This window comes from Microchirus variegatus, assembly GCF_963457635.1.
Source record: "Microchirus variegatus genome assembly, chromosome: 12".
Classification (NCBI taxonomy): domain Eukaryota; kingdom Metazoa; phylum Chordata; class Actinopteri; order Pleuronectiformes; family Soleidae; genus Microchirus; species Microchirus variegatus.
In genome coordinates, this window is record NC_139813.1 from 14201995 (window position 1) to 14227008 (window position 25014).

At 40.1% G+C, this 25014-nt stretch overlaps 1 protein-coding gene across 1 annotated transcript in view; it reads right to left on the reverse strand.

Moving 5' to 3' along the window:
• Positions 1 to 25014, reverse strand: part of akap7 (A-kinase anchoring protein 7) — a gene marked incomplete at its 5' end in the record, with an annotated part of 54190 nt that overhangs the window by 11229 nt on the left and 17947 nt on the right. Inside the window, 9 exons of the mRNA XM_083898531.1 lie at positions 16894 to 16994; positions 17231 to 17277; positions 18733 to 18845; positions 20778 to 20938; positions 21929 to 22065; positions 22433 to 22584; positions 22762 to 22908; positions 24070 to 24262; positions 24356 to 24473. Of these exons, the coding sequence (XP_083754657.1) occupies positions 16894 to 16994; positions 17231 to 17277; positions 18733 to 18845; positions 20778 to 20938; positions 21929 to 22065; positions 22433 to 22584; positions 22762 to 22908; positions 24070 to 24262; positions 24356 to 24473 (1169 nt within the window). The remainder of the gene's footprint in view (positions 1 to 16893; positions 16995 to 17230; positions 17278 to 18732; positions 18846 to 20777; positions 20939 to 21928; positions 22066 to 22432; positions 22585 to 22761; positions 22909 to 24069; positions 24263 to 24355; positions 24474 to 25014) is intronic.

A 25014-nucleotide genomic window follows, 5' to 3' on the forward strand; every position in this document is an offset into this window, starting at 1 on the left:
TGCAGACTTCTGCTCTTCCAGATATTATTGCCCTCGCCTGCACTCTTGCATTGTTTAGGGACAAAGCGGAGCTCCACGAGACAACAATTACAGGAATTTGCACAATGTGATGTCAGATTGCGCACGGAAGTCAACATCGCGTGTTTTATCTCATGTACTTAGACTGAGGCAGACCACAAAAACATGAGTGAGTCGTCTTTTTTTTTTCACCTACTCATAGGGCCTCCAGAGTCCTAAAGTATTAAAATGATTAAGAAGTTGATTTCACATAATATATCCACTTTAAATCAGTCTACAGCAGTGTGGCTATGTGAAGCAACTCTGGTGACAGCAGGAATAATTTAGGAGGAATATTCACCACACGTCTATTTGCATTTAGCATTAGACCAAAATTCTGGATGACAGGATATTACAAGGTATCCCCAGTGTCAGTAGAATTCAGCCTCTGGCCAACATAAAAATGAGTATGATATTTCATGGTGATTCATCCAATTGGTCTACTAACCCCTTAAATGTCACCAACATGGGTGGCACAACAGGACAAGCCAGGAGATGACCAAAGACGGCAGCAACCAGTTTATTAGATGATGTGATATTCCGGTCAGGCGCAACACCCAGGGGCAAAGTATCTGTTTACATGTGGATCAGAAATCTGTACAGCTGGACATGTGTGTGTGTGTGTGTCACCCTGTGAAGGCTGCTTGACCACAGATCAAAAAAACAAAACTGGTCTTTATAGTGGACAAATACATGCTAAGCTTTGATTTGACATCTTTCAGTTTTGCAGCCTGGTGTCATAACACCAGCAACAACAGCCTGGTCTGTTTGCTGACTTACAGCAACATAAATTATGACTTGATGCAATCAGCTCAACACATCCCCACTGTGACTAAACAGGATGTGGTGTGGTTTCTGGAGTTATTCAGTGGTATCTCTTAGCATAACTTCCATGTTGACACTCATTTAGGACACCTAAGGTGGCATTATGTAGGAAATTACTATGATGTGTGACCTGAGTTTAAGGAAACCCATTCAATTTAAATAAATACTGGGTTCACTGATAGCAATCGTGCAACCAGTAAATTCATATACGTAATCGATTTCCATTTACAGGCCACAAAAACTGTTCATGATTTGTTTTGGTCTATTGCACCACTCAACTTACAAAACAGCTCCTAGCACTTAAACACACAGGATGCCAGCAAAGTCGGCACAAAACAGCCTCAGTACCCCTCTCAACAACATCTCAACCAGAGGCAAAGCAAAACACGTGTCTGCAGAGAAGATATGTTTGAATATCTCAGACTTGAACTGTGTGTGGGCAAACAGAGTCCTGTCCTCAGCACAGTCAAACATGAGGGAGAGGAAAAAATTGTAAGTAAACACCTCTAATTGATTGCTCCTTGAAAAAGCAGACACTGAGCTGTTTCCATTTGCCTTGTAAGAACAAAACCATGGTCCCTTATTCCCTGGCGAAGCATCAGTGTATGTGTGTTGTGCTTTAAACCCAGCTGTTTCTTCCTCCTCAGTGTCAAAACTTGATATGATGCAAAAAAGCAGTCACGTCTGTATTTCGGGGATGACTCTCTCTGCTCAGTGAACCAGCAGCGCTGAGTTGTTGTTGGCTGTCGGGCTCGTACAAAAAAAAGTGAGTGAGAGAGAGTTAACACAGAGTCACTTGGCAGAGAGAGGAAAACTTGATATGAATGGGAGAAGAAACAGTGTAAATTATCAGTGCTGCAAGCAATTCTTCCCCCCTCTCTCTGCCCCTCTGTGGCCTGTTAATCCTCCGCCCTGCTCTCTTCTCTCATCTTTCTCTTCCCCCCCCCTCTTCCTCACATGTGGTCTCTGCCGTCTGCACCAGCGCGCACTCTCTTTCTTTGTGCATCGCTCTGCTTTGTGAGAGGCTCATAAAACCGACCACATAACTCAGCGTTACCTTCTTTTATTTTTTGATTGACCTTGACACACTTGACAACAGAAAAGGAGAAGAGTCGTAGCTATTCTGTTGCTATAGAGTTTGTGTGAATGGACAGTTCATGCAGTGACCGACCAGAGGCGGAGCCTGCTCGCAGTTACTTCTGCCAGGCCATCTGCGACCCCCCGTGAAGGGGATGCTGCCTTTATCCGACTCTACAAATAAAAACTAAACTAATGCAATGGTGCCGTTTGTTTGTGCTTTTTGTCAAAAGGAGGAGGAGCAACATGGCACACTAACCACAGATATTAGTAAGTAATAATATCTGTGGAAAATATCACAATATACAGTATATTGTTACTGAATCCACATCATTGCCTCTCAAAGAGCAGCAGTGAAGGAGTGACAAGAATTTGTAGCTTCATGACAGAACAAAATAACTATATTTGTTTCTGGTTTGTCATTTTGACAGAAAGTTGTCAGGAAATGTCAAAAATGTGTGAGCAGTTAATGGCATATGGAGGTTAGGGAGGACTCATTTGATGCAGATCACACATGACCATTTATGGTAAATAGCTTCTCGTTTGCCCTTCTTATTTGTCAACAGTTGTCAATGTCAACGCACAATATTTCTAATCATTCCTTCTATGACAAATGTTTACCTGTTCTGCTAATGTCAACTAATTTGCCACATCCTTTAATTATGTATTTGTTATTTTTTTCAAATTCTCATTAGCTCAACTTGGACAGTTTGGTCAAAGGTAATAAATTAAAACCATCTTGACAAATAATCACTATCATATTTAGAATTAAGTGGTTTCTTGGGGCCATCAGAGTGATTCTGACCATCGCAAAACACAGAATATGTTTAAATGGAGGGCCGTGCTGTGGTGCAGTGGTTACCACTGGTGCCTCACGGTAAGAAGTAAAAGGTGATGCAGGCATTAAAGCGTTGCAGCTGTCGGACACGCGTGTCTCCCTGTCGATGCTGCCTGACCGCAGATCAAAAAGACCGGACAACAGGAGAAAACTCATGCTACGCTTTGATTTGACATCTTTCTGTTCTGCAGCCTGGTGTCACAACACAAGAAATAACAGTCTGGTCTGTTGGCTAACTTACTGTACAACAACATAACAAGCCATGACTTGACTCGATCAGCTCTATCAGCTGATGTGACTAAACATGAGTGTTGTTTCTGTAGGGGGCTAGAAGTGTAAATTACAACAACCTTTTTTTTTATCCTATTCAGAGCAAAGCATCACAAGGACTCACATGCATCTGCCTCTTGGCATCGCCTCCATGGCCACACATGTTTGACACTCGATTGCTACCAGTTAGTACTGGTTTCTCATGGCAAGAAGGTTCTGGGTATTGATCTGATTGTGACTTTATCTAATTTGTATGTCGTATGTGTGTATGGCTTTTGTCTGGGTAAACCAGCTTCCTCCAACAACCTAAAGACATAGATTGGGGGTATGGTCCTTTTGAAGTCTCTGGCTCTCAACCCACTGACTCCAGCTCTGCCTGTGACCATCAAAGTATCATCAACATAGATAATGGATGCATGTGTAATTGGATAAAATGATTGAGGACACAAAAACTGAGACATATCATCATAATCAGCCATGGTTGGTACACACATGGAGACACTACACACATGCATGTGACCTTCAGTACACAAACTTCTCTGCCTTCGTTTCAATATCATTATATCTCTTTAAGCCGGTTCCCGTCCTTTTCCCCTCATTAGGTTTCATTCCCCGCATCAGTCTTTCCCCTTCTCCTTCCATCTCTCTCTCTCTCTCCTCAGAAGTAGGGCACAGTGGCTTGACTGTTTATAGCAGAGCAGCTGCAAGCGTGGAGAGAGTGAGCGAGCAAAAAGAGAGAGGGAGAAGGAGAGGAACACTGGGGGAGAACACAGGAGGAAGAGAAACAAAGAGATGCAAGAAAAGAGGAGCGCACGCACAGTGATGTGTGTACATCGAGCTCAGTATATTATTTCTGTCTGTGCTTCAAAAGAGAACACATGCACCCATTTTTCCACCGTCACTATTTCAACCAGTGTCAAAGTCTGCTTGATCAAGACCTTATACACAGCATGTACACACACACTTTATGTTTTCTCTTTCTGTTGAACCATTAATGCAACCAACACATTAGAAGCTAAATCAATATGCAACGGTTAGTGTAGTTTACCATTTCCTTTTAAGAGCCTCTTCCTCTGCTTGAGTGGCAGATTAATTTGAATATCCGAATAAAATCAATTTTAATTTCTTGACCTGGAACAAACAAGAAATCAAACATAATGCCAAAAAATGTTCCCTTTTTAAGATGTACGTGACATTTTTTAATAGCAGTCTGCTGTCAAGTCTGTTTACATCACACGACGACCTTTCACCCGAGGTCAACCCGTGTCATGGACTAATGTAGTTGCAGTAGTGATGTGGGAGGCTGCAGACAGATGGGACAAATATTAGAATTTGAGTTTTCTCTCACAAGTTAGTGCTTCAGCTAAAGAAGCTTACAGCTGTATTATGTGCAAGTGCTTTGGTATGTTTTACAAGTGAGTTACGCATGAATGTTTGAGTTAATTTCCACATTTCACAGCCAGTAGCCACCAGCTAATGACACATGGCTGCTAAATTTAAGCATGGGCGGGTTTCGAAGAGCGGCTTCTTTGAATTTGTATTAGTTATTTTCAAAATTCGTCGTCTGATTTATTAAACGTATAGCCCCGAGTCATTGCAAACAGCTGCTACAGAAATATGAGATGAAGTGCTGCTTAAAAAAAAACTATTGTCTATTCATTCCATCTATCATTTCTTCTGCTGCTGTAACAGGGATGATTCCCCCCTTGGGAGATCGATAAAGTGCTTATTCTATTCTGTACTCCTCTTTTTTCTTCTTTCTGCTTCTCCGTCTCTCGGGGTCGCCAGAGCAGATGATCCGCATATTTGATTTGGTAGAAATGTCTTTGGCCGGAAGCCCTGCCTGACGCAACCCTCCCATTTATCTCTGCTTGTGACCGGCACGATGGCGTATACTGGATGTGGGGGTCCATCCAGAGTGTCCAATTAACAGTAAGCAATGGGGATTTGGAACCTTGTACCTTGGCACCCCAAACCACTGATGTAAAACAACATCGGTGGTCAAAAAATGCATTGAAAGTATATTGTGGTTGCAGAGATATCTGGCTAATCTGTGCCATATGGTCTTTTAAAACATAAGTGTTCTACTTAGTCTTTCTTCACCGTCATGTTTATGGTGCAGAATGCAAAAAATGCTGAGCGTGAAACTAAAAATGTACCTCTTGGCTTGGGTCTAACTTTAACACGTGTACATACAGTAGGATTTTGTGACTTGACAAATGGTTTGTTCAGTGGGAACAGAGCAGATGTAAATATAAGATAGAGAAGGGGATTCTAAAGCTGTTAGATCATCCAGTGAAGCCATAACAAAATAACTTACAATAACAGATGATCCAGTTCTTCAACATACACAAAAGTGTGCTGCTAATATAAACTTAGCTCATAACTTCTTCATCACACTGTCATTCAGACACTCGAAACACAGCATAACACTCAGCACTAGAACCACCACTGTTTGACATTTGTCAACTAGTAGCCCTGAGAAGGGACATTTTCACACGCATGTCTCTCGTTTTGTTTGTACCGATTTATAAAAGTGACATGTTTTACAAGGTGTGTGGTTAATGTCATTCCTCTAACTGACAGTTGGAGGCGGCGGGGGCATAAAGAGGCACTGCAACAAATCAAGGAGGCAGTCGAGGTAAACTGACAAATATGGAGATCATGCAAGGTTTAGAGTAACAAAATGTAGTCATGTTGTCAGGACGCAAACAAATCCAACTGAATAAATATAACTTTTGTGTTAATACTCCACAAAGAACCTTTTATATTTTAACTGGGGGTAGCAGCCAGATCTAATCAGTATGAGATTAAAGATACAAATACTTACTTCTACTGTTGCACAAGCTAAATTTACCACATCAGTACTAATAATACATATTATACAATACTAGACTGCACACAAAGCAAAGTGCATGGTCACACTTTCTTGCACTCGTTGGCCACCTCTAAGTCGGATACATTCATGGATGTTAGCACATACACACAGTCAGCTGACACAAAATGACACACATACACACTGAGTAGATTATCGTCCCGCTCTGCATGCACACAGTCTCTCCTACAACACACACCCACACATGGAGACAGGAGCCGGAGACACTTACTGATTTTCTCCTCGGCTTGGGAGAAAGGGAAGCAGCACAGCTGACCCATGGCGCCTCCTTCCCTCTCGTCCTGTTCCCCTCTCCCTGCGTTTCCCCTCTTTTCCCCTTTCCCCTTGTTCTAAGACAGACAGATGGAGCCAGAGTCCTGCTCCTTCCAGTCTTCCCCACTCTTAATCTCCTCGATTTTTCTCTTCCGTGTCACTCTTTCTCCCACCTCGAAGGACTGGCAGACTCAATGAGGATGGAGGCAACAAAAAAAAACCCTCCCTTTCCCTCTGTGCAGCCCCAGTGAAGACGGAGCAAAGCAAGAGACGATGGAAAAAAAGGAACGAGTGGCTCCTTGCTCTCGCTCTACTTTGCACTGACACAGGGAGGAGGGGTGAGTGTATCAGAGAGGGACAGAAGGAGAGGGAAAAGAGTGGGAGAGGGAGGGAGGAAAAAAGAGAATGGAAGAGCTGGAGAGTGTGCAGCATGCATGTGCGTGCAGGAGACAAAAAGAACATTTGTGTGTTTGTGTGTCAGCAGATGCAGACACAAGGGTAAGGGGTGGGCTGTGTGCGCAAGCTCGCAAGGTATATTTAAGAATCTGAGGAGCACACATGACGGTGTGGAAAGTGTATAGATAAGCAAAAGGGAGCAATAGATGTGAGGAGATGGGAAACACTACCCTGTGTGAGAGTACATGTGTGGAGGGGGGTGGAGAGGGAGGGGGACAAAGGCTCCACCTACACTTGTCACTGTAGCTTGAGTAATGGTTGTTGAATAGCTAGTGGCCTTCAACGGTATTGGCAATGGGTAAGTTGTTAAGGGAACTAATATGTTTCAAAACTAATTAAAAAAAAAGAATCTATGAAACCCTGTTATATGTTATCTATGCAAAGGTCAAGCAAGGTCAGGCGTAAAGACGGACAAGTCTCCATGAGAGAAGATGAAATTATCAGCAGTTTCCAGTATTTCTCAAATTAAATTCATATCTTGTATGCTGCAGTCCTTCAAAAATGCTGCAAATGTAATGAATAATGGATCACGAGGTAGAGCTTGGATATACAGTACAGCCTGAACTAAACCTGACCCGATGCAGGCCGTTGAGTTCGGGCCATTATTTCTTATGTTTCACCTGCATTACATCAGTGTGACTGTGACTGACTGCAGCCAAGGCCTTATTTTTTTCTATTTAAGAAAAAACAACAATGTTTGGTTGACTTTGTAAGGAGGTAAAATTAAAAAAAACATTTAGACCTTCCCTAGAGCTGTGTGTTTAGTTGGACTGTGCAGGGCTACATTGAAAACTCAGTCCAGCTTAGGTGGACGAGAACATAAGTGGAGCTATTGCAAACTGCATTACATTACAGGAAGTCCTTCGCTGCTTGTTTATAAAGGAATAAAGAATGAAGTATTGGCTGTAGTGATAAGTAGTGACAGCTACTTATTCTCCAGTGTATTGAGGTCTAAATCAATGTCCAGCGGGTAATTTTCTCATAGTGAAAAGCTGGCACTGGCAACCGAAAACTCTTCACCGTCATGGAGGAAGGGATTCATTTTTTTTGCAGACAGACATTCTCTATTGCTGGTCTGTGTCAAATCAATTGGCTGAAGGGAAACTATAGTCTCGTATCTGACCTTGCAAAGTCAGCTAAATTATTTATTACATGCATTTTACTTGTTGACACATTGTTTGTTTGCTAGTAACCTGGAAAACTTCCAATAAAAACTGTAATAGCACAGCATTGTGAGGACCAGTCCACATTATTCCTACATTTGCTGTCTCATTATGTATTAGTCTACTTCAGTTGATCCTTTATTCCACTGCAATATATTAGCAGTATTGCCTGAATCATTATATAATAAGACAAGCTGAGCAGTTATGCTGTAACACACAGTTCTGCGTAGCACTCCGACATAATGATCTTGAATGAGCACTCACAGTCGGTGTAGTTTGGTATTATGATTTACCCATTTATACTTTACTGTAGTACTGTATTTTATTCTATTTTTTTCATTTGCTATTATTCTCCATCGATGGAAAAAGATAATTTGATAATGGACACCCATACCACCAATACAACTGGACACAAACTGTTTAAGAGTGGGAGAGCTAAGGGAACATGTGTTTTAAAGACATAACAACCAACATTTCTGCATTTAAAATATCTAAAAACAGCATGAAATACACTTTTTTGAGTAGTGTACATGCCTAAGACTGCTTATTGCTTCACCATCTCTCCACTAATGTGAAATGACAATAGAGGCTTTACAGAACAACAAGCATGTACAGCTTACACAGCACTACACTCTTAGAAATAAAAGTGCTAAGTAGAACCATAAGGCTTTTCAGCTTGTCCTCATAGGAGAACCCTTTCGGCTCCAGGTAGAACCTTTTTATAAAGGTTCCACCAAGAACCCTTTTAAAACACTTTCTTCGGGAAAGGGTTTTTCAGAAGCAAATTGGTTCCAGGTAGAACCTCAGCCCTTGTAGAAGGACCCTTTTGGAACCCTTGTTTCTAAGAGTGTAGCTGCATGACTTCTGGTTAACTCCATGCAACCACATTTGCATACCACTGAATATTTATTGCCATTTGCTTTGAGTTCTGCCACCAAAGCTCTACCCAGACAACAATTCCCATGATTCCACATGGCTTCACAACTACTGTAGGTCCTTTCTTATGAAAAACTGTGCATTCAATATACCTTGCATAAAAGCAAATCGGATGCTGTGCTGAAAGCAGACGTAAACCAAATCAAAACAAAAGTTGGTGTGAGGATGTGGATACCAGGTTGATTAGTGGCCCTGCTTTTTAAATAGAAGGCCTTGGTTCAAGCCCTTTCAACATCCCCTTCATCAGCTCTGTCGATGAGTCCTTGAGCAGTACAATGAATTCCAACCAGTTTCAGTGAGGCTCTTTAGTGGCTCTATGTGCAAAAATTGACTGAGGGGGGTAGTAACAAGCAAATGTCTACGCAGCAGGATTACAGAGGGATTACAAACAAGGGGAGATACAAATATGAAGAGCAATGGGGGTGTTCAAATACCCCCTCTGGTCCCCCAGTGGTATTTAGTTCACAGTTACTACTTTAGACATGCTAAAACAACTCCTTATCACACACACACTCGTAAAAATACCCATGTATAAATGCAAACCATGTAATTTATTAGCAAGTATCTCGATTAAGTTATTGGCCTATAACCAGAACTTGGTGCTTTAATGCTGGGCATTGACATACATCCAGTATTTAAATTTCTAAATATTTAGATGTCGAACAATGTTGACGATGATAAAGGTGTGTCACTGTTGAAACTGCAGGAAAACACTCAAATGGTTGTACAATGTCATTACAGAGTGGTGGCTCTTCTCTCACAAATCATTTCTGACATGCATGCGGAGAGCACAGACTGATTGGTGATAGCTCATATGAAGTAACACCAGCAGGAACCAGCTCGTGTTCACATGCACAAGCTTGAAATTACTTATACAGCAGGATGCTACATTATAGAATGCTAAAACGTGCCTGGTTAGTCAGTTTAGACACTCAAGATACAAATATACAGCAGCTGTTGTAGGCACGCTAGCAATGGTAATGTGAAATTCAGTTATTTGTTTCAACCACCAGTAGTTGTTCAAGTGTCACCTTTTAAAGGTGCTTTTTCTCTAGCAGTGAGCTTGAGACGGCAAAAGAAAACACCGTTGCACAGTGTTGACTTTGTTTAGCTGAAGGTTGGTCCCTCAGTGCTTCATCATGAGACGGGTTATGCACACAAAGAGGAGACGACTGCATGCCGCAGATAACACGGGCTTGGCGATATGGCTCGCTGTTTGAATAATTAAGTGTAAACACATTCACGAGCACATGCATAAAGAAAAACCATGAGGTACAAAACCATGTCGAGCTTATGTGCGACATGCCTGGGATTCTAGTGTTTCTACTTGAAATGTTTTACAGAGACGGCGAAGCTCATTCATTCAAATGAAACTGCAACTCAAACACTTATGTTTACTTCGTTTAATCCATATCTAGCGACTCATAGTCAAGTGTTACAGTGTAGTTCATTATTTTGAAACACTACACTGTGTTAAAAAGCTACCAGAAATGCCATCACATAGGGCTGGGAATCCCTGCTGATTTCTTAAATTGACTCAATTCCAATTTGCAAGGTCCCGACTAAATTCAATTTTGCTTGATTATGAAAGATTTTCACAGAACTAATGCTGCAAATTGTATCAAATTAGGATCCCTCTAACCTCGTGTGTCATTAAAATATGAGTGTTTACTCATGTTTGGCACGTATCTGAGTCTGTTTGTGGTTAATGGGCGTGAGTGTTCCTACATGTGCTAGTTTTTTCATCATTTAAACATAAAAGACTTTTCAAATAGTGACCCAATTTAAAAATATGTGCATATATTGTATATGCAAAATCTGCTTTTTAATCATTTAAATCCTTCTCACTGGGACGCCACAATGTGCTAAATTCCTGGAACTGTTGTCTCGCGGAACTCTGGAAGTCCGCAAAAAGTTCTATTCTTGGCTCCACAGTGCAGCACAGAGTCCTACACAAACTTCCAGCCTCAGAGGATTTATCTGTCCAGTAGACACATGTTATATATGATGGCAATGTGCCTGCTAGAGCCTGCAAATGATCACTTTTCCAAATGCTAACTGCTGTTAGCTCCCAGTAGCCTCTTGGGCTGATGTCATTTCCTGTCCCTTATGTTTCGTTTTACTTTACTGAACAGGGCTGTTTTGGCAGGGTGATTGGACTGCTGTGGTGCTTCATTCTTATGGTATTTTGACCAAAGCATGTCACAGACATGTTCATTAGGACACCAGGGAACTAGTTTAACTTGGAGAAATAGTGTATAATATGAGTCCTTTGAAGGTGCCATGTTCAAAGATTTCTTCTCAGTCTAGCAGTGCAGAGAGAGAAAGCGATAAAGAAAACACTGCAACAGCAGTGACTTTGTTTAGCTCAAGGTCATCTCACACTGTCTCAGTTATTCGCTGAAGTACATAAAGCGAACACGACTAAAGCTAGAAATAACAGGGGGACCATGACGCTTTTCTGAATAATTAAAGGCCATTCATGCTAATGCTCGTGTGTCTTGTCACTGAAAGCACTCGCTGAACATGCTGTTAAGCTCATCGACGCTGGTCACCAGCTTACTGTGTCAAATCACCTTGGTGAACTTAATGTAAAGCAGAATTTTCACATGCTCTCATGCTCTGTCAGCATTCATTCACGCTCTAATTAACATAACAACTATGATATCATTATTTTCTCATCTGCACTGTTTAGAGCATTTCTGCCTTTAATATGATGGTGGAATTTAACTGTTGCCTCCAGTGGTGCTGATTTGCAGCCCTGTAACACCTTAATACAGATAGATGTATATACTTTATACAAACTACTATATAATGGGATACTGTAAGCAAGGTAACATATTGTGGTTTTCTTCCCCTCAAATAATAACACTACTATTTTCTTTGTTTAGTGAGTGTTTCATAGGTTTCTTCATCATATTGTATCAGTCAGGCATTATTGGTTTTGCATAAAACATAGACTGCCCACATATTGTGTATATGTGTAAAATCATCCCATTACACAGTGAGATTAAACAGAGTAGTTTCTTAGAAATGTCCTCGAATCAACTGTATTCATTCTCTGTAGCAATTTTCCAGTACTTTGTTGACACTGATTTTTTTCCAGTGGTTCCACAGTTTCTTGCAATTTCATGGTAAACTTAATGGCAGGTTTGTTATATAAGGAGGCAATCTGCATCAGGCTCACTAGAACTACTGGAGGGAGAGAATCCTTTGTTGCAAAGCACATTTAATGAAGGATTTCTAATTCGTATCCAAGAATAACGCTCTTGCTATTGGATTACCATTTCAGTGCAAAACCATAAAATCACGGAATGATTTGAGCCTCAGTTTTGTTAGATTGCTATGGTGCCGTCGTTATGCAAACCTTGCCAATAATCTGCAGTCTGCGATGGATATTCACTTACAACAAAGACCTTATTCAGATGCTCTATCCATCAAATTGGAAATTCAGATGCTCTCTCACTCTAGACAATTAGAAGAGAGGTGTTCGTCCGTCTCTCTGTCTGTGTGTTCTCATGAATACAGAAAGCGAGAACAGCTGGTATTCAAAACACTAAATGTTCAAAGGTTTGTTTTTACCCATTTTTTTACGCCCCACCTTAAAATGTAGAACAAAACAGTTGCTGCTGCCATAAAATCTGGAATATGCAAACAAGTGGTTGAGTCAAAAGACAAAAATACATGTTTTATAATAACTGAATTTGTATCATACTTTTTTCAAACATTTTTTTTGTATTGTTCATTTCATTTCCACTGTCATGAGGAAAATGTCTGTCATGCTTTAAAAGTCTTTCTTTAGTTGTGGCTTCTACAGGCAAATAAACAGCAAACTTTACTTCAATAAATATATGCTACTTTTCACATTTCAGGCATTAATTATCCCTGATTACTGTTCAACAAAGCCCTCAAAAACTGGCCCTTCAGATGTTGCAGACTCCTGATTCAGTGTTTTTGTGGAAAGGAATTAGCCCACTTAAATGCAAATTAGCAATTTGCATCACCTGGCACTCGCTCGTGGCTGGTGACTAGAAAATGAGCATGGACAATGAGTCACTTTATTGGAAAAAGCCAGATAGCACAACAGACCTTATCTCAACAAAATACCAAAAGGTCACAGTGCAACGATCCACCATTATCCGTCCATGAGCATGTGCTTTTTGAGTGCTGTGCATTTTTGATGGTGTGCATTTGTGTCTGGGGGCTTCTCTATATCGATGTCTTTAAATATACATACGTCTCTGAATGGAAAGCCGTGGGTGTGATGTTTAATACTGTGAGCACAAACGAGTCATGCCAGAGGCTGCAGAATTAATAAGAATATTATTTTTACTTCACACACATCACACTGAGCTTTTACTCTAATTATTTAAGAACATGACAAACCTACTACCACGAGTCCATTTGCTACAAACTGAAAAACTATTCAAGTATTCCTCACACATTTCCTATGAAATATCACATGAAGTGACAAGATTAGTGATGAGGACTACCTACATTCTGCGTTCATTAATATCGCATTCCAACAGATAAGTCTGAGGAATGTGAAAGAGACATAAGTGTGTGCGTGTGTGACTCTCATCCATCTGTCTGGATGGAGTTACCCAGGCCAACACAATATTTCATGCCGGTTTTGTTTTTAAACCAGACAGGAGAGGGCAAAACAAGACATGAAAGCAGGAAGAGGTTGCACTGTGAATTCACAACCAGTTCAAAGGGCTCCTCAACTGAAACATTATAAGGCTTAAAAGGGTCTGGCGTGTAACATGTACGAGGGTTTAGTGGCAGAAATTGAATATGTTTGTTTGTATCAGTGTATATACTATAGTCACTTTGAAGTAAAGACCCTTTGGTTTACAGAGCCTTAGAGTAAGCCTTTTATAAGCACTATAGCCAAGGAACTTGCTTTAGCTTATGCTGCCATGTTTTCACAGTAGCACGAACAAACAAACGACAGAGAGCGTGTTTTTTTTTGCCTTTTGAAGCAGAAACTTGCTACACAAATAAAGAAAATATAATTCCATACCACTGTAGTCTCCTTATCTGTGTGGGAATTGGATAATTGAGCAGCTTTATTACAATCTGTCATCTCACCATTAGAGGTTACTAATTCTTAACCCTATAACGCCAAACGTATCATATGTGATACGTGAGTTTTTGAGCCCTGCACATGAGCAGTGTTACAATTTTTTCCTTGAAAAACCCAATGTATAAAATAATGGGAAACCCGACAGAGATACAAGCACTGCATAAGGCACTTTGCCCATGCGTACTGTGAGAAATGCAAAGTGCATCTTTCTCTGAACAATTGTTTTCAGAAGGACCAATAAAGGCTTCAGTTTCAAAGAATTGAAATTTTCTGTCAATTTAATGGTTTGGGCTTTACAGGGTTAAACATTGGACCTTTTAAAGCGGATATACTTATATATTTTTATATGAACATTGTACAAAATGGAAATAATCATAGCTAAATCGAAACATGTGGCTCCTGGACTTTTACAATGTTTTCGCAGATTTGATTCATGAAGTGATATTTTGGCCTGCGTCCTCATCTCTACAACTCACTCTGTTGATCTATGTATCAGTGGGCCTGTTGGGGATTCTGTTGTACCGTGGATTATAGGATTATACGCAGGCAATCAGACATTGACCACTTCCAACCACCAGGAGAAGCACACTGAACCTCAGTGTTTGCCTGTGAGGAACACGAAGAGGAGCATAAATCCACCGCAAATGAGAGTTTAATCAGTATCCGTTTGCTTCCCGTGGAATAATGTGCACAGCAGGACAGGATGATATCATGTAAGCAGCAGGATCAAACATGATGGTGTAATGGAGATGATGTAGCAGACTGACGTGCTCTACATTTCAGCATGGAGACAATGACTAAAATGTTATCAAGTGGGATAATTGAGGTGTCGGAGCATAATGAAAATAAACAGTGTGCCATAAAGCTGCACAGTATTTTCAACAATTATTAGTGGTTTCTCTGTCAGACTTGTTGAATTGTTAGAGGAGTCGTTGTTCTGCATCACTGTCTCCAGTCGGTAACAATACTGCTGCAGAGCTGACTGAGTAATTGCTCTCCCAAGGAGCAATTACTCATTTGCTCATCATTAGCACTTGGCTTCGAATAACAGAAACATAATGCTCTAATGCAAAGTATGGCCATTTTCTTTACAAGCTTGAGGATGTCGACCAATTCCTCACCCAGCAATAGTACCACTTAGTATTTAAACTCTCAACACCACACCACCTTGGTATAGACATTCACCGTGCCCAATTTTTTACGTCTCATGCATTTAAAATACATTGTTGTCAAAAAACACCAAGCAACATGATGATAGGAGGTGTGATGTAAACATCCCCCTGCCCCGTCTCCAGCTCCCACACAAACACACTGTCACTCTTTGTGTCTCTCAGAGAGACCAGCCATCCTCAAACATTGTGACAGCTCAGTTTTAGTCATGATGACAGCTCTCACACACTCGTGCACATGTCTACAAAGCAATTAGTGTAGCTACTTGACAGTGGGACTTGGGGAGTCCCAGTCCATCCATTACACCCTGGATAATGACAGTGGAACTCCATGGTAATAATGTCATCATGGAAATTTCCCCACCGCGGGACGAATAAAGGACTATCTTATCTTATCTTATTCCTTGACGAATATTTACTTCACTAATGTTACCCTGAAAGACAAATGTGGGACACATTTTCCCTAATACATTTTTTTAAGGCTCGTTTCCCTTTTAAAAGCTGTAAAGCGTAACATTTTTTACTTTAGTTACAGATTATTAAGATAATTGTATGTAATTGGGAAACCTTAAGCTAATTTTGGCAACAATTGGCCGTTATCCTGCACAAATGACTATAATCCTACACTCTATGTTAATTGATACATCTTTACTCTTATTATATCAAATTCCTTGTGTGTTTAAAACCTACTTGGCAATTAAACTGATTTTGACTCTCACATGATCATCATTAAACTGGCTTGAATATAACCACATACCCTGCTAGTTAAGACATTCTCAAGGCAGACTTGTACAGAGGCAGTCCTGACGTAATGTCATTACATTCATTTCAACATAGATGGCATGGATCCTATTTAATTTCTGCCAATTGATTTTGGCTCACAGCAGCCATAAAGCTTCATAACTGTCGAGTCTCTAATTTGTGCGTGGGCTGTTTTTGTGGTGGCAAAACTGGTTCAGATAATGTTAAACAGAAAGTGACTGCGAAAATTCGATTTAGGATGATGCGTTTTATCTGCGGCTATACAAGCGGATACATTTATGAAATTATGAAGACTCAAAAGACTTTTATTCCTCCAGTGAATCAAATTCCCTCTTAGCTCCAAGCATTCTGTTATGAAGCTCAGCATTAGCTTGACAACAGGAGCACAAATGTTGCCTGTCTGGCTACAGCAGTCTGACTCCTGACCCTCAGACACAATATAGAAGTCTTCAGATTTAATTCTGCAACATACTGATTTTATCCATTTCTCATCTTAAACCAAATTTCAGACCAATAACAAAAACAAACACATTTCCTCCACACCCATATGCTCCATGCCAGGAAATGTACTCTATGAACAACATAGATTGTGTCTTCATACACTGACCATTTGATTTCACCAAAGTCTCAGTGCTCATTAATTCAGCAGCCATTAACACTGCCTTTTCTGCACAGTGCCAACATTAGAAAGAACTGGCATGGTGGTAAAATGGAAATGAGCTCTCAAGTACCCCTAGAGTGCTCGATCAGGCCTGTTTGACTCTCTTTTCACTTCTGCAGAGCACATTACGTTGGAGTGCATTACGTAAACTAACTACAAATATGACCAGCAGGTCATAAACCAATTGCTTCAATCTTTTTTAAGTGGTATAACAAAAAATACCACCTATACACAAGTGAATGTGAATGACATATGGAAATCCATGTAACTTTGACAAACAAAAATGCCAAAAACAAACAAACGCATGGAATGGAATTGGTTCACAATAATGTGTCAATATTCCAAAAATAAGCTTCTGCAAGAAAATGTTGCTCCACTGCCACAGAGGAACTCATTATCAGGTGAGTAGATGGCTCCCCCTAGTGGCACAGTGTGTACTCACCAAGTTGTAGTGAAGTCTCAGTGTGGTAATAGCCGTCTTGTTGCTTCTTTTTCAACATGGAGCAAAGATCCACCTGCTCCACCGTCTGGTCTCCAAAGAACCTTTTAACATGGAAACATGGAAAAATATAAATTGTTATTATTTATATTAGTAGTAGTAGTTTATATAAAACTGAGGTAAATGAAAATGCTGAGGATTTCTATATTACAATAAATACAGAATATTGACTAGTGTTTATGTATTTTATTTAAAATATTGTGTTGACACACAACATTATACATTGTCCCTCTACACTTATTAAAGACATCAGTGTACGTGGTCTTTAAAAAACACCTACTTGTCAGTATAGTTGGAGTAAAGGGCCGGCTCCACACGCTTTATACCCTGAGAGACACAGAGAAGTTCATGTATTAATCACACATGCGTGCACAGACACACACACGGAAGGATGACAAGGATGTCGCCCAGCAGGCACCAGACAGGATGTCATCAGGTGTCAACAGGGAAAAACAACACAAGATAGATGCTGTACTTCCTCTGACTATCACCTCAAAACCACAACTCATCTCTGCTTATCTTTCTGTCCCTTTCACCCCTTCACTTTATATTTATATATATTCATATCCTCATTTCATCCAACCATTTCCTGCTCCCTTGTAACTAATACAAATCCATCCAAATATACTGTAATAGAGTGAATACAATATCCCAGTTTATAATGTCAAGCCATTTTATTTTAAAATACCACAGCAGACAAGTTATTCCCACTTGTAGTTTTTTGGTAGAGCAATAAATTGATATAACGACTGGATGACACATTTAACAGCCAGTGAGAGGAAAGGGAACTGGGGACGGAGGAGTAAAATTGTGGCCATCTCCAGTCAGTTTGTAACAAGTAAACAAGCTAATGTGGACCAGTGAATAAAACCAAAAACAACATCATGTATAATATACTGTTCTAGCAAATAATGGAACTGTAACAAGTTTTGTTTGTATTTTGGAAACTGTTCTAAACGAGCCAGTCCAAATGTATTTAACTGAAGCAAATGGTGGCAATTTAAAATTGATGTAATGTCTTTGTTACTGTGTTTCCTTTTATGAAAGAAAGCTGTAAATAGGCTAAAATGAAAGTAATAAATGGGTTAAAGGTGCAGTGTGTGAGACTCGGTGACATTTAATAGTGAGATTGCTGATTGAAATAAACACTCTCCTCTCTTTTTAACAAGCCTGTTAAGGAACTGCGGAGGCCTTCGCGGTTTGTCCATCCAGGATCCGTTCAAAAGTTTGGGGCCACCTATACAATTTTTTGTGTTTTCTATCAAAATTCACACTTTCATTCATCAAAAGAGTTGCAAAATAAATGGAAAATATAGTCATTGACATTGACGAGACATTGACAAGATTAGAAATAATGATATTTATTCAAAATAATAATGTTGCCCTTCAAACTTTACTTTCATCAAAGAACCAGCAAAAACTGTCTTCAACTGTGCTAACATAATTGCACAAGGGTTTTCTAATCATCCAATAGCCTTCTAAAGCAATTAGCAAACACAATATACCATTAGAACACTGGAAAGATGGTTGCTGGAAATGTGCGTCTATACACCTATGAACATATTCCATTAAAAACCAGACGTTTGCAGCTAGAATAGTCGTTTACCACACTAACAATGTATGGAGTGTATTTCTGATTAATTTAATGTTATGTTCATTGGAAGTGAGATTGTAAGGGAACTGGGGACAGAGGAGTAAAACATAAGAACATTTCTAAGTGATCCCAAACTTTTTAACGGTAGTGTATGTACTGGACCTTTAGGATATTTATCCTGTGCCTACCTGGGATCGTAGTTTTGATGCTCTGGACAGCTTCATAATGGTGAGGTGGGGTTCAAACCCACGACTGCCTTCTTGCAAAAGACCCTCCTCTTCAAAACGACTCCGTAACATCTCTGTCACAAACACAAACAATGAGCTGCCATTCATTAATATGATAAAAAAAAGAAAGAAAGCTAATATGTATGTATGTTAACTTAACATTATGTTACCAAACAAAGAAACATCAGACATATTCACACCCACAAGATCATGGTTATGCTGTACATCCGCTTCTTTATCCATCTCAAATCTGTTATAGACTTCAGTGAAAGCTTTAATGGCAGACAATGGCTGTGAACGTGCGTCAGAGGAGGTAAAAGGGCTTTTTGCTGGAGTATCATTTCACCACATACACGAAAACAAGGGCACAAACGCACAGCAAACCTCCAAGGACACACACACACAGACAAAGACACACACTCACACCAGCTGATGAGGTTCAGTGGGAAACAATAGAGGTATTTTTAGAAGAGGAGCTGCACAGAGAGAGAAAGGTTAGTAGATAATCAATAACAGTGACAGAGAGAGCAGACGAGAGGAGGACAAGAGTCTGACTTAATGCCTCCTCCCTCTTTTTACTCTTCCAACAACAACAACAACAACAACAAACGCCACCACTTTTTTGTTTTTCACGTCACAATTCAGAATATAACTTGTAAAAATGTGCACCATTCATGACTTTGGGATCCTTGTTAACGTCGAACCTTTGTCAAATCATCCAATTGCAAGTTTTACAAGTCCACATCTACAATTACATGCATGCAGATTTTATTGTCTTGCCTTTTGTTTCAATGTTGTATATTAAATATTTTTTACGTGATAGATGCCAAATAACACTCCTTGTGATTTTTTAGTATTTTTTATTTTATAGGAATAGGTCATAATTACGGCACACAATTTTTTTTTAATGACAATAATAATCATCATGACATGTATAGTAGTTTTAATAATATATGGGTAAATGTGTGAAATTTCTTTGTACACATTGGCACACACCTATTGCCTCAGTCAATGGAAATACTCTGCTGTTGTATGTTTTTCTTTCCTATGCATTGACGATGAATCGAGTACTTGAGCAAAACTGTTTATATTATTACGTTCTCTGAACACTTCGCGCTCATTACAGCACACACTCAATCACTCAAAGGTTAGGACAGTTGTGTTCGATGGGGACAAATATAGAGGCTCTGCCCCTTATGTCTGATGAGGGGCAGAGAACGTTTGATGGAGGAATGTAAATCTAATCAGAGCCTGCACAAAATGCATACTTTAGTGGCAAGACACACCCACTTCCACTGCAAACCTCTCTGGCAATTTGGTACGAGAAGTTAATCACAGTTTCTGATTATTTAACAACAACAATTTATATCCAACTCCAAGATATTTCCAAGAGACGGAGACAGAATGTGGTAAAACAAAACCTTACCACGTAATGGCAAGCAGAAATTAAATTTCCTTTGGGATTTGTTTCGTCTTTGCTTTCCCTTACATGCTAAAAGCAGCATTTGGATTTGGTCAGGTCAAACTGGCTGATCACTGATGAACTCCACACTAAAGCGAGATCTGATCGTGCTAATCCAATGGTGTCATCTTCAGATAAGAATCACACACACACAGGTGAAATTAAAAACAAAACAAGAAAATGTCACGGAAAAGACAACACATACAAATCCACTCATGCTCCAGGTCAAGTTCAGACGTTGGACACCTATGAACTTTAGAAGGGAGATCATAAGAGTTAGCTTTGCAGATTACACCTGCCTAATCTTTAATAAACCTTACACAAAAAAGCCCTTCGGCAGCAAGCGTCCACCCGAGTCCTCAGCTGAACCAAACTCAAACCACCATCCACAGAAACACAAGACAAATACTGTTAAACAATTGAATTGAATGAAACAATGCATCTTCAAGCAAAACCCAGCATTTTAACCACATATTAAGCTAAATGTAACGTAGTATTTAGAGACAGTAGATTATGACAGGACAGTTCAAAGTTTAACACTGACCTGCCAAGCTGTCCAGCGTCTGTCTGTGTTGTCCGGGGCCCATCCCAACAAACACCACCTCCTTCCTGAAATGACCGATGCCCAAGAAGGGCAGCACTAGGTCCCGCCCACCCAGCAGCTCAGCCAATGACGGCTCGACCCGCGCCAGCACGGTAGCCGCTCTGAAAGGAAATAATACAGACATGAGGGAGCAGAGGAACACACTACACACACACACACACACACAAGTTCACAGCTTAATCCTTTTCCTCCCTCCCACTCATATTACATAAGAGAATCTAGTGATTACTAATGACAAAATCTTTTACTTGATTGAGATTAAGAATCGGTGTCATCCACTGACATAAAATAATGTCCTTGTCATTTCCCTGAAGCACGAGTTTATCTGTATTTGCACTCGGTGTAGTTCACATTTATTTCAGTTTGAGTGAAATCACATGAAGGGGTTTTGTAGCATCATTCACAGCACTTTCAGTGCCAGATATATGTGGGTTGTAGCTACCATTTTGCTTGAACACGAACAATATGATCGATCAATCAAGAGTCTTCATTCAAAGCACCAATAACAAAAGAAAAACCCTTCTTAGATATGAAATTTGAGTTGCGATGAGAGAGTTGTATTACATAGCATCTGTAGCCTCATTGACTGCCCATCTGAAAAACACCTTCAGCAGTATTTTTGAGGCTCATTACAGGAATTTGAACCTGGAAAACGCCCTCTCTACAAGGAGGAAGAGGGAAATCAGGCTGCATTTAACCTGGCATGTTTGGAATTATTCACAAACTTCCCTGCTTTCCATCACTAATGTGTGTAAGAGTCATTACTGCAGCAACTCTCTGTCATATTACATTAATGAATCGTGAGGAAAAACATGGGACTGTTAGTGTTAGAGTTCAGCATTTTAGCAGCAATCAATATGGAAGATGGAGAAAGCAGAAGGAAGGATAAATCATTCTGTTCGGAAAAGAAATTGCCAGATAAATAATATTAATAATAATGTAGAAAATAACATAAAGCACATGTTTGTCTATCCATATGCATTACACACTGACACAAAGTAGCTGAAATGGCTGCATTAGGAGGGAAAAATCGATAATATTTTCACACTGTGATATGGTTTGTGCATGTGACAGCGTGTGTATCCACTCACAGGTCTATTTGCTCCTGATTGGCGAGATGGGTGACTAACAGCGTGATATGCAGCGTTGGGACTGGGATCATAGCTTTGGCCAATCGGGGCTCCTGCTGAAGCACCGCCTCTTGGACATCAGTCACAGCTGAGCTTATCTGTCATTGGACACATCGATGTTCAATCGTCAGCAATTGCACTGAGGCAGATACACACACCCATTACCCACTGTCTTCCCTTTCATGAAACAGCTTCTCTAATATCCACTACTGATGACCAATGAGGAGACAACAGGGACATCTGCTGGGTGATAACAGAAAGTGGTAGCAGCTTAAATGAGCTTAAAACAACTAAAATATATGTCATTCTCATTGAGGCAGTAATTGTATAATGAGCAGTGTCTTATATTTATCAACTTAAATACTGTAAACTGTTTTTCAAAGCATAGTGAGAGATTAAATAATCAAGCTAATAATCATTGAAAAAAATGTGTGTTTAAAAGAACTTTCATTTTTGATTCCATACCTTTGGGTTAGTAATACGGATGGAGACAAAGTAGTTGGGCCGTTGACTCTCCTTCTTTTTCTTCTTGTCTCCATCCTCCTCACTGTCCACTCGCACTCCACTTTCTCCCCTCTTCCTCTTCCTTTTTGTCTGGGTTGACTCTGGGCTGGGGACTGCAGAGAATGGGCACTGATTAAAAGTCAAATCATAGTCAGGTCGTCAATGAGCTGCATGTATAGTGTTTTGTTAGTAATTCAGACACAGTGGTCATTAGCTATCTACAAGTCAAGAAAATACCACATTTTAATTCAAGCAATACATGAAAACTGAAATAACAATTATGTACGTACATCCCAGCTCCTTCCATGTGGTGGGACTGGTCAGAGCAAACGGAAGCTCTGACATTAAATTGTCCGAACTATGAGCCAACTTGAGCTTATTCTTCATCAATTTCTTCCGGTCCCTCTTCATCTTCCTCCTTGCCTTCTCATTAGATCCTGTAGGAGCAACAAACACACACACTGTACCTGGATCTGGTCTCAACATGGATACAAAACAGAACTATATTCATATAGTGCATGTGAGTTCCATTCACAGATGTGTTCACAGATGATTATGATTATGATGATTAATATCTGTGTGCAGATCTGGCAATAATAGTTTATTACAGGGATATCCGAATAATAGGGTAAACATTTGGACCACATACAGCAATATAATAAACATGTTTTACCTGAAAGAGATATAGGAAAACAGAGGCTGCATTTATCATGGTAAATGAGTAATGAGTCACTGTAAAACTGCTTACACCGTAAAAACTTGCATAAGAGTCAATGCAGCTTGTTGTTTAGCAGTCATATCTGTGTTGTTATAATAATGAACAGCATCACAGAGAATGAATGGAATGAATCATATGAGGAAAAAGAATAATTGTGGAACTGGAGTTCATCATTGTTGAACTTGGTAATGCTACATGCAACCTTATACACTGTCCATTTGATTATGATCATGATTACAACTTGAGAGCTGTTTACCAGTCTGTTATTAATCATGCTGTACATATATTGTAGGAGCCAAGTATTTAGTTAATTTAGTTTAGTTAGTTAAAACGATTAATACACAATTACTTGTTTCAGTGTAATATGAGAACAGTTAAAGTAGTTAACCGTTGGCCTTACGCCTTTTAGTAAATATTCTTATAAGGTGGCATTGTGGACCTTTGATGTTATTAAAACCTCTATTTTATTGATATGGGGTACTGTGGACCCTTGATACCTTTGATAGCTATGATAGATATAGAGGTAGATAGGAATGTACTGGAAAACATCTAGCAAATTGCCTCGGTGGACGTGTGGGAAAAGGGTTTTCGACTGTTATGTTACTGCGAAATCTATACATCGTCATTCACAACCTGAAACATCAAGAGAATAGGTGTGTTGTTGATCCGAGAGCGGCTTGGATATAATATGTGGATGGAAATGTAACCTGGATGTAAGGCAAGTGGAAATAAATGTGCAAACCCTTTACATGACTCTTCCTTGGAACAGCACATTATGAGTAGTTTGCCGCATTGGTAACACGTGCCATTTTGCATGCTGGTATTAAATTATGTGCAAACACCCTTCACCCAGCACGACATGGCACCGTTTACTACTCACCAGATCCAGTGGAGGCTGCTCCTGGCTGGACTCCTTTGGTGACTGCCTCCACCTGGCGTGGATTCGTCATTATTTTCACAGATTCATCACGTCCAGCTGCACCTTCATCACCCCCTGAGGCTACAGTGGTCTCTTTGCCATGGCAGATGCTCACTGGCTGCATGTCCCTCACTGTGAGCTGGTGCAGACGCGTCTGCGGGATTAGAGCCTAAAACAGGTCATATTTATTTATGTTATGGTCTGTAAACTCAGATGAGGACAGACAGACTTATATACTAGACTTTACCTTGAGTCCTAACCACTGTGGCTGACACGTGCTGACGTGACGCAGCCTCTGAACGGACGCTTTACTGACTGCAAAAATCCTCGGTACGTTCAAACTTTGTGAAAACGTCCACTTTAGGCTTAACAGGACGCGACAGAGGAGCATGACACGAGTGGGAAACTTTGGCTAACGAATACAATAATACCGGTAACAGCTAGCCTGTTATACAGATATTACAACTCACTAACATGCTAATATTTCACTATTTTTGCCGATAAGAAGCCTCTCCCGCTAACACGCAACACCTGTTGAAGTAAATCAAAGTCCCACGCTGCAGCTGTGCTACTGAGCTAATCAAGTGTTAGCTGCTACCATAACTAGCATAACTAACCGGACACTCATGATTGATAACCAGGTCTCCGCTTGTTGGTGCAGAAAGCTCGAAAGACGTCAGTCGTACACGGAGGAAAAGTTGGAGCAGATGACAGAAAGTGACAGTGGAGCACACGCGCTAATTCATACTACCATGACCGGTAAGCGCATCTGTTTGTAAACAACGTCAAACTTCCGGTCTTATTTTCAGAGTAAAATGTTTTTTTTTTTAATTTTCAAATTAAGAGCACATGGTACTTGAGTGAGTGACTAAGTTTTACAAAACATTGTGCAATTGTGTTCGGAAG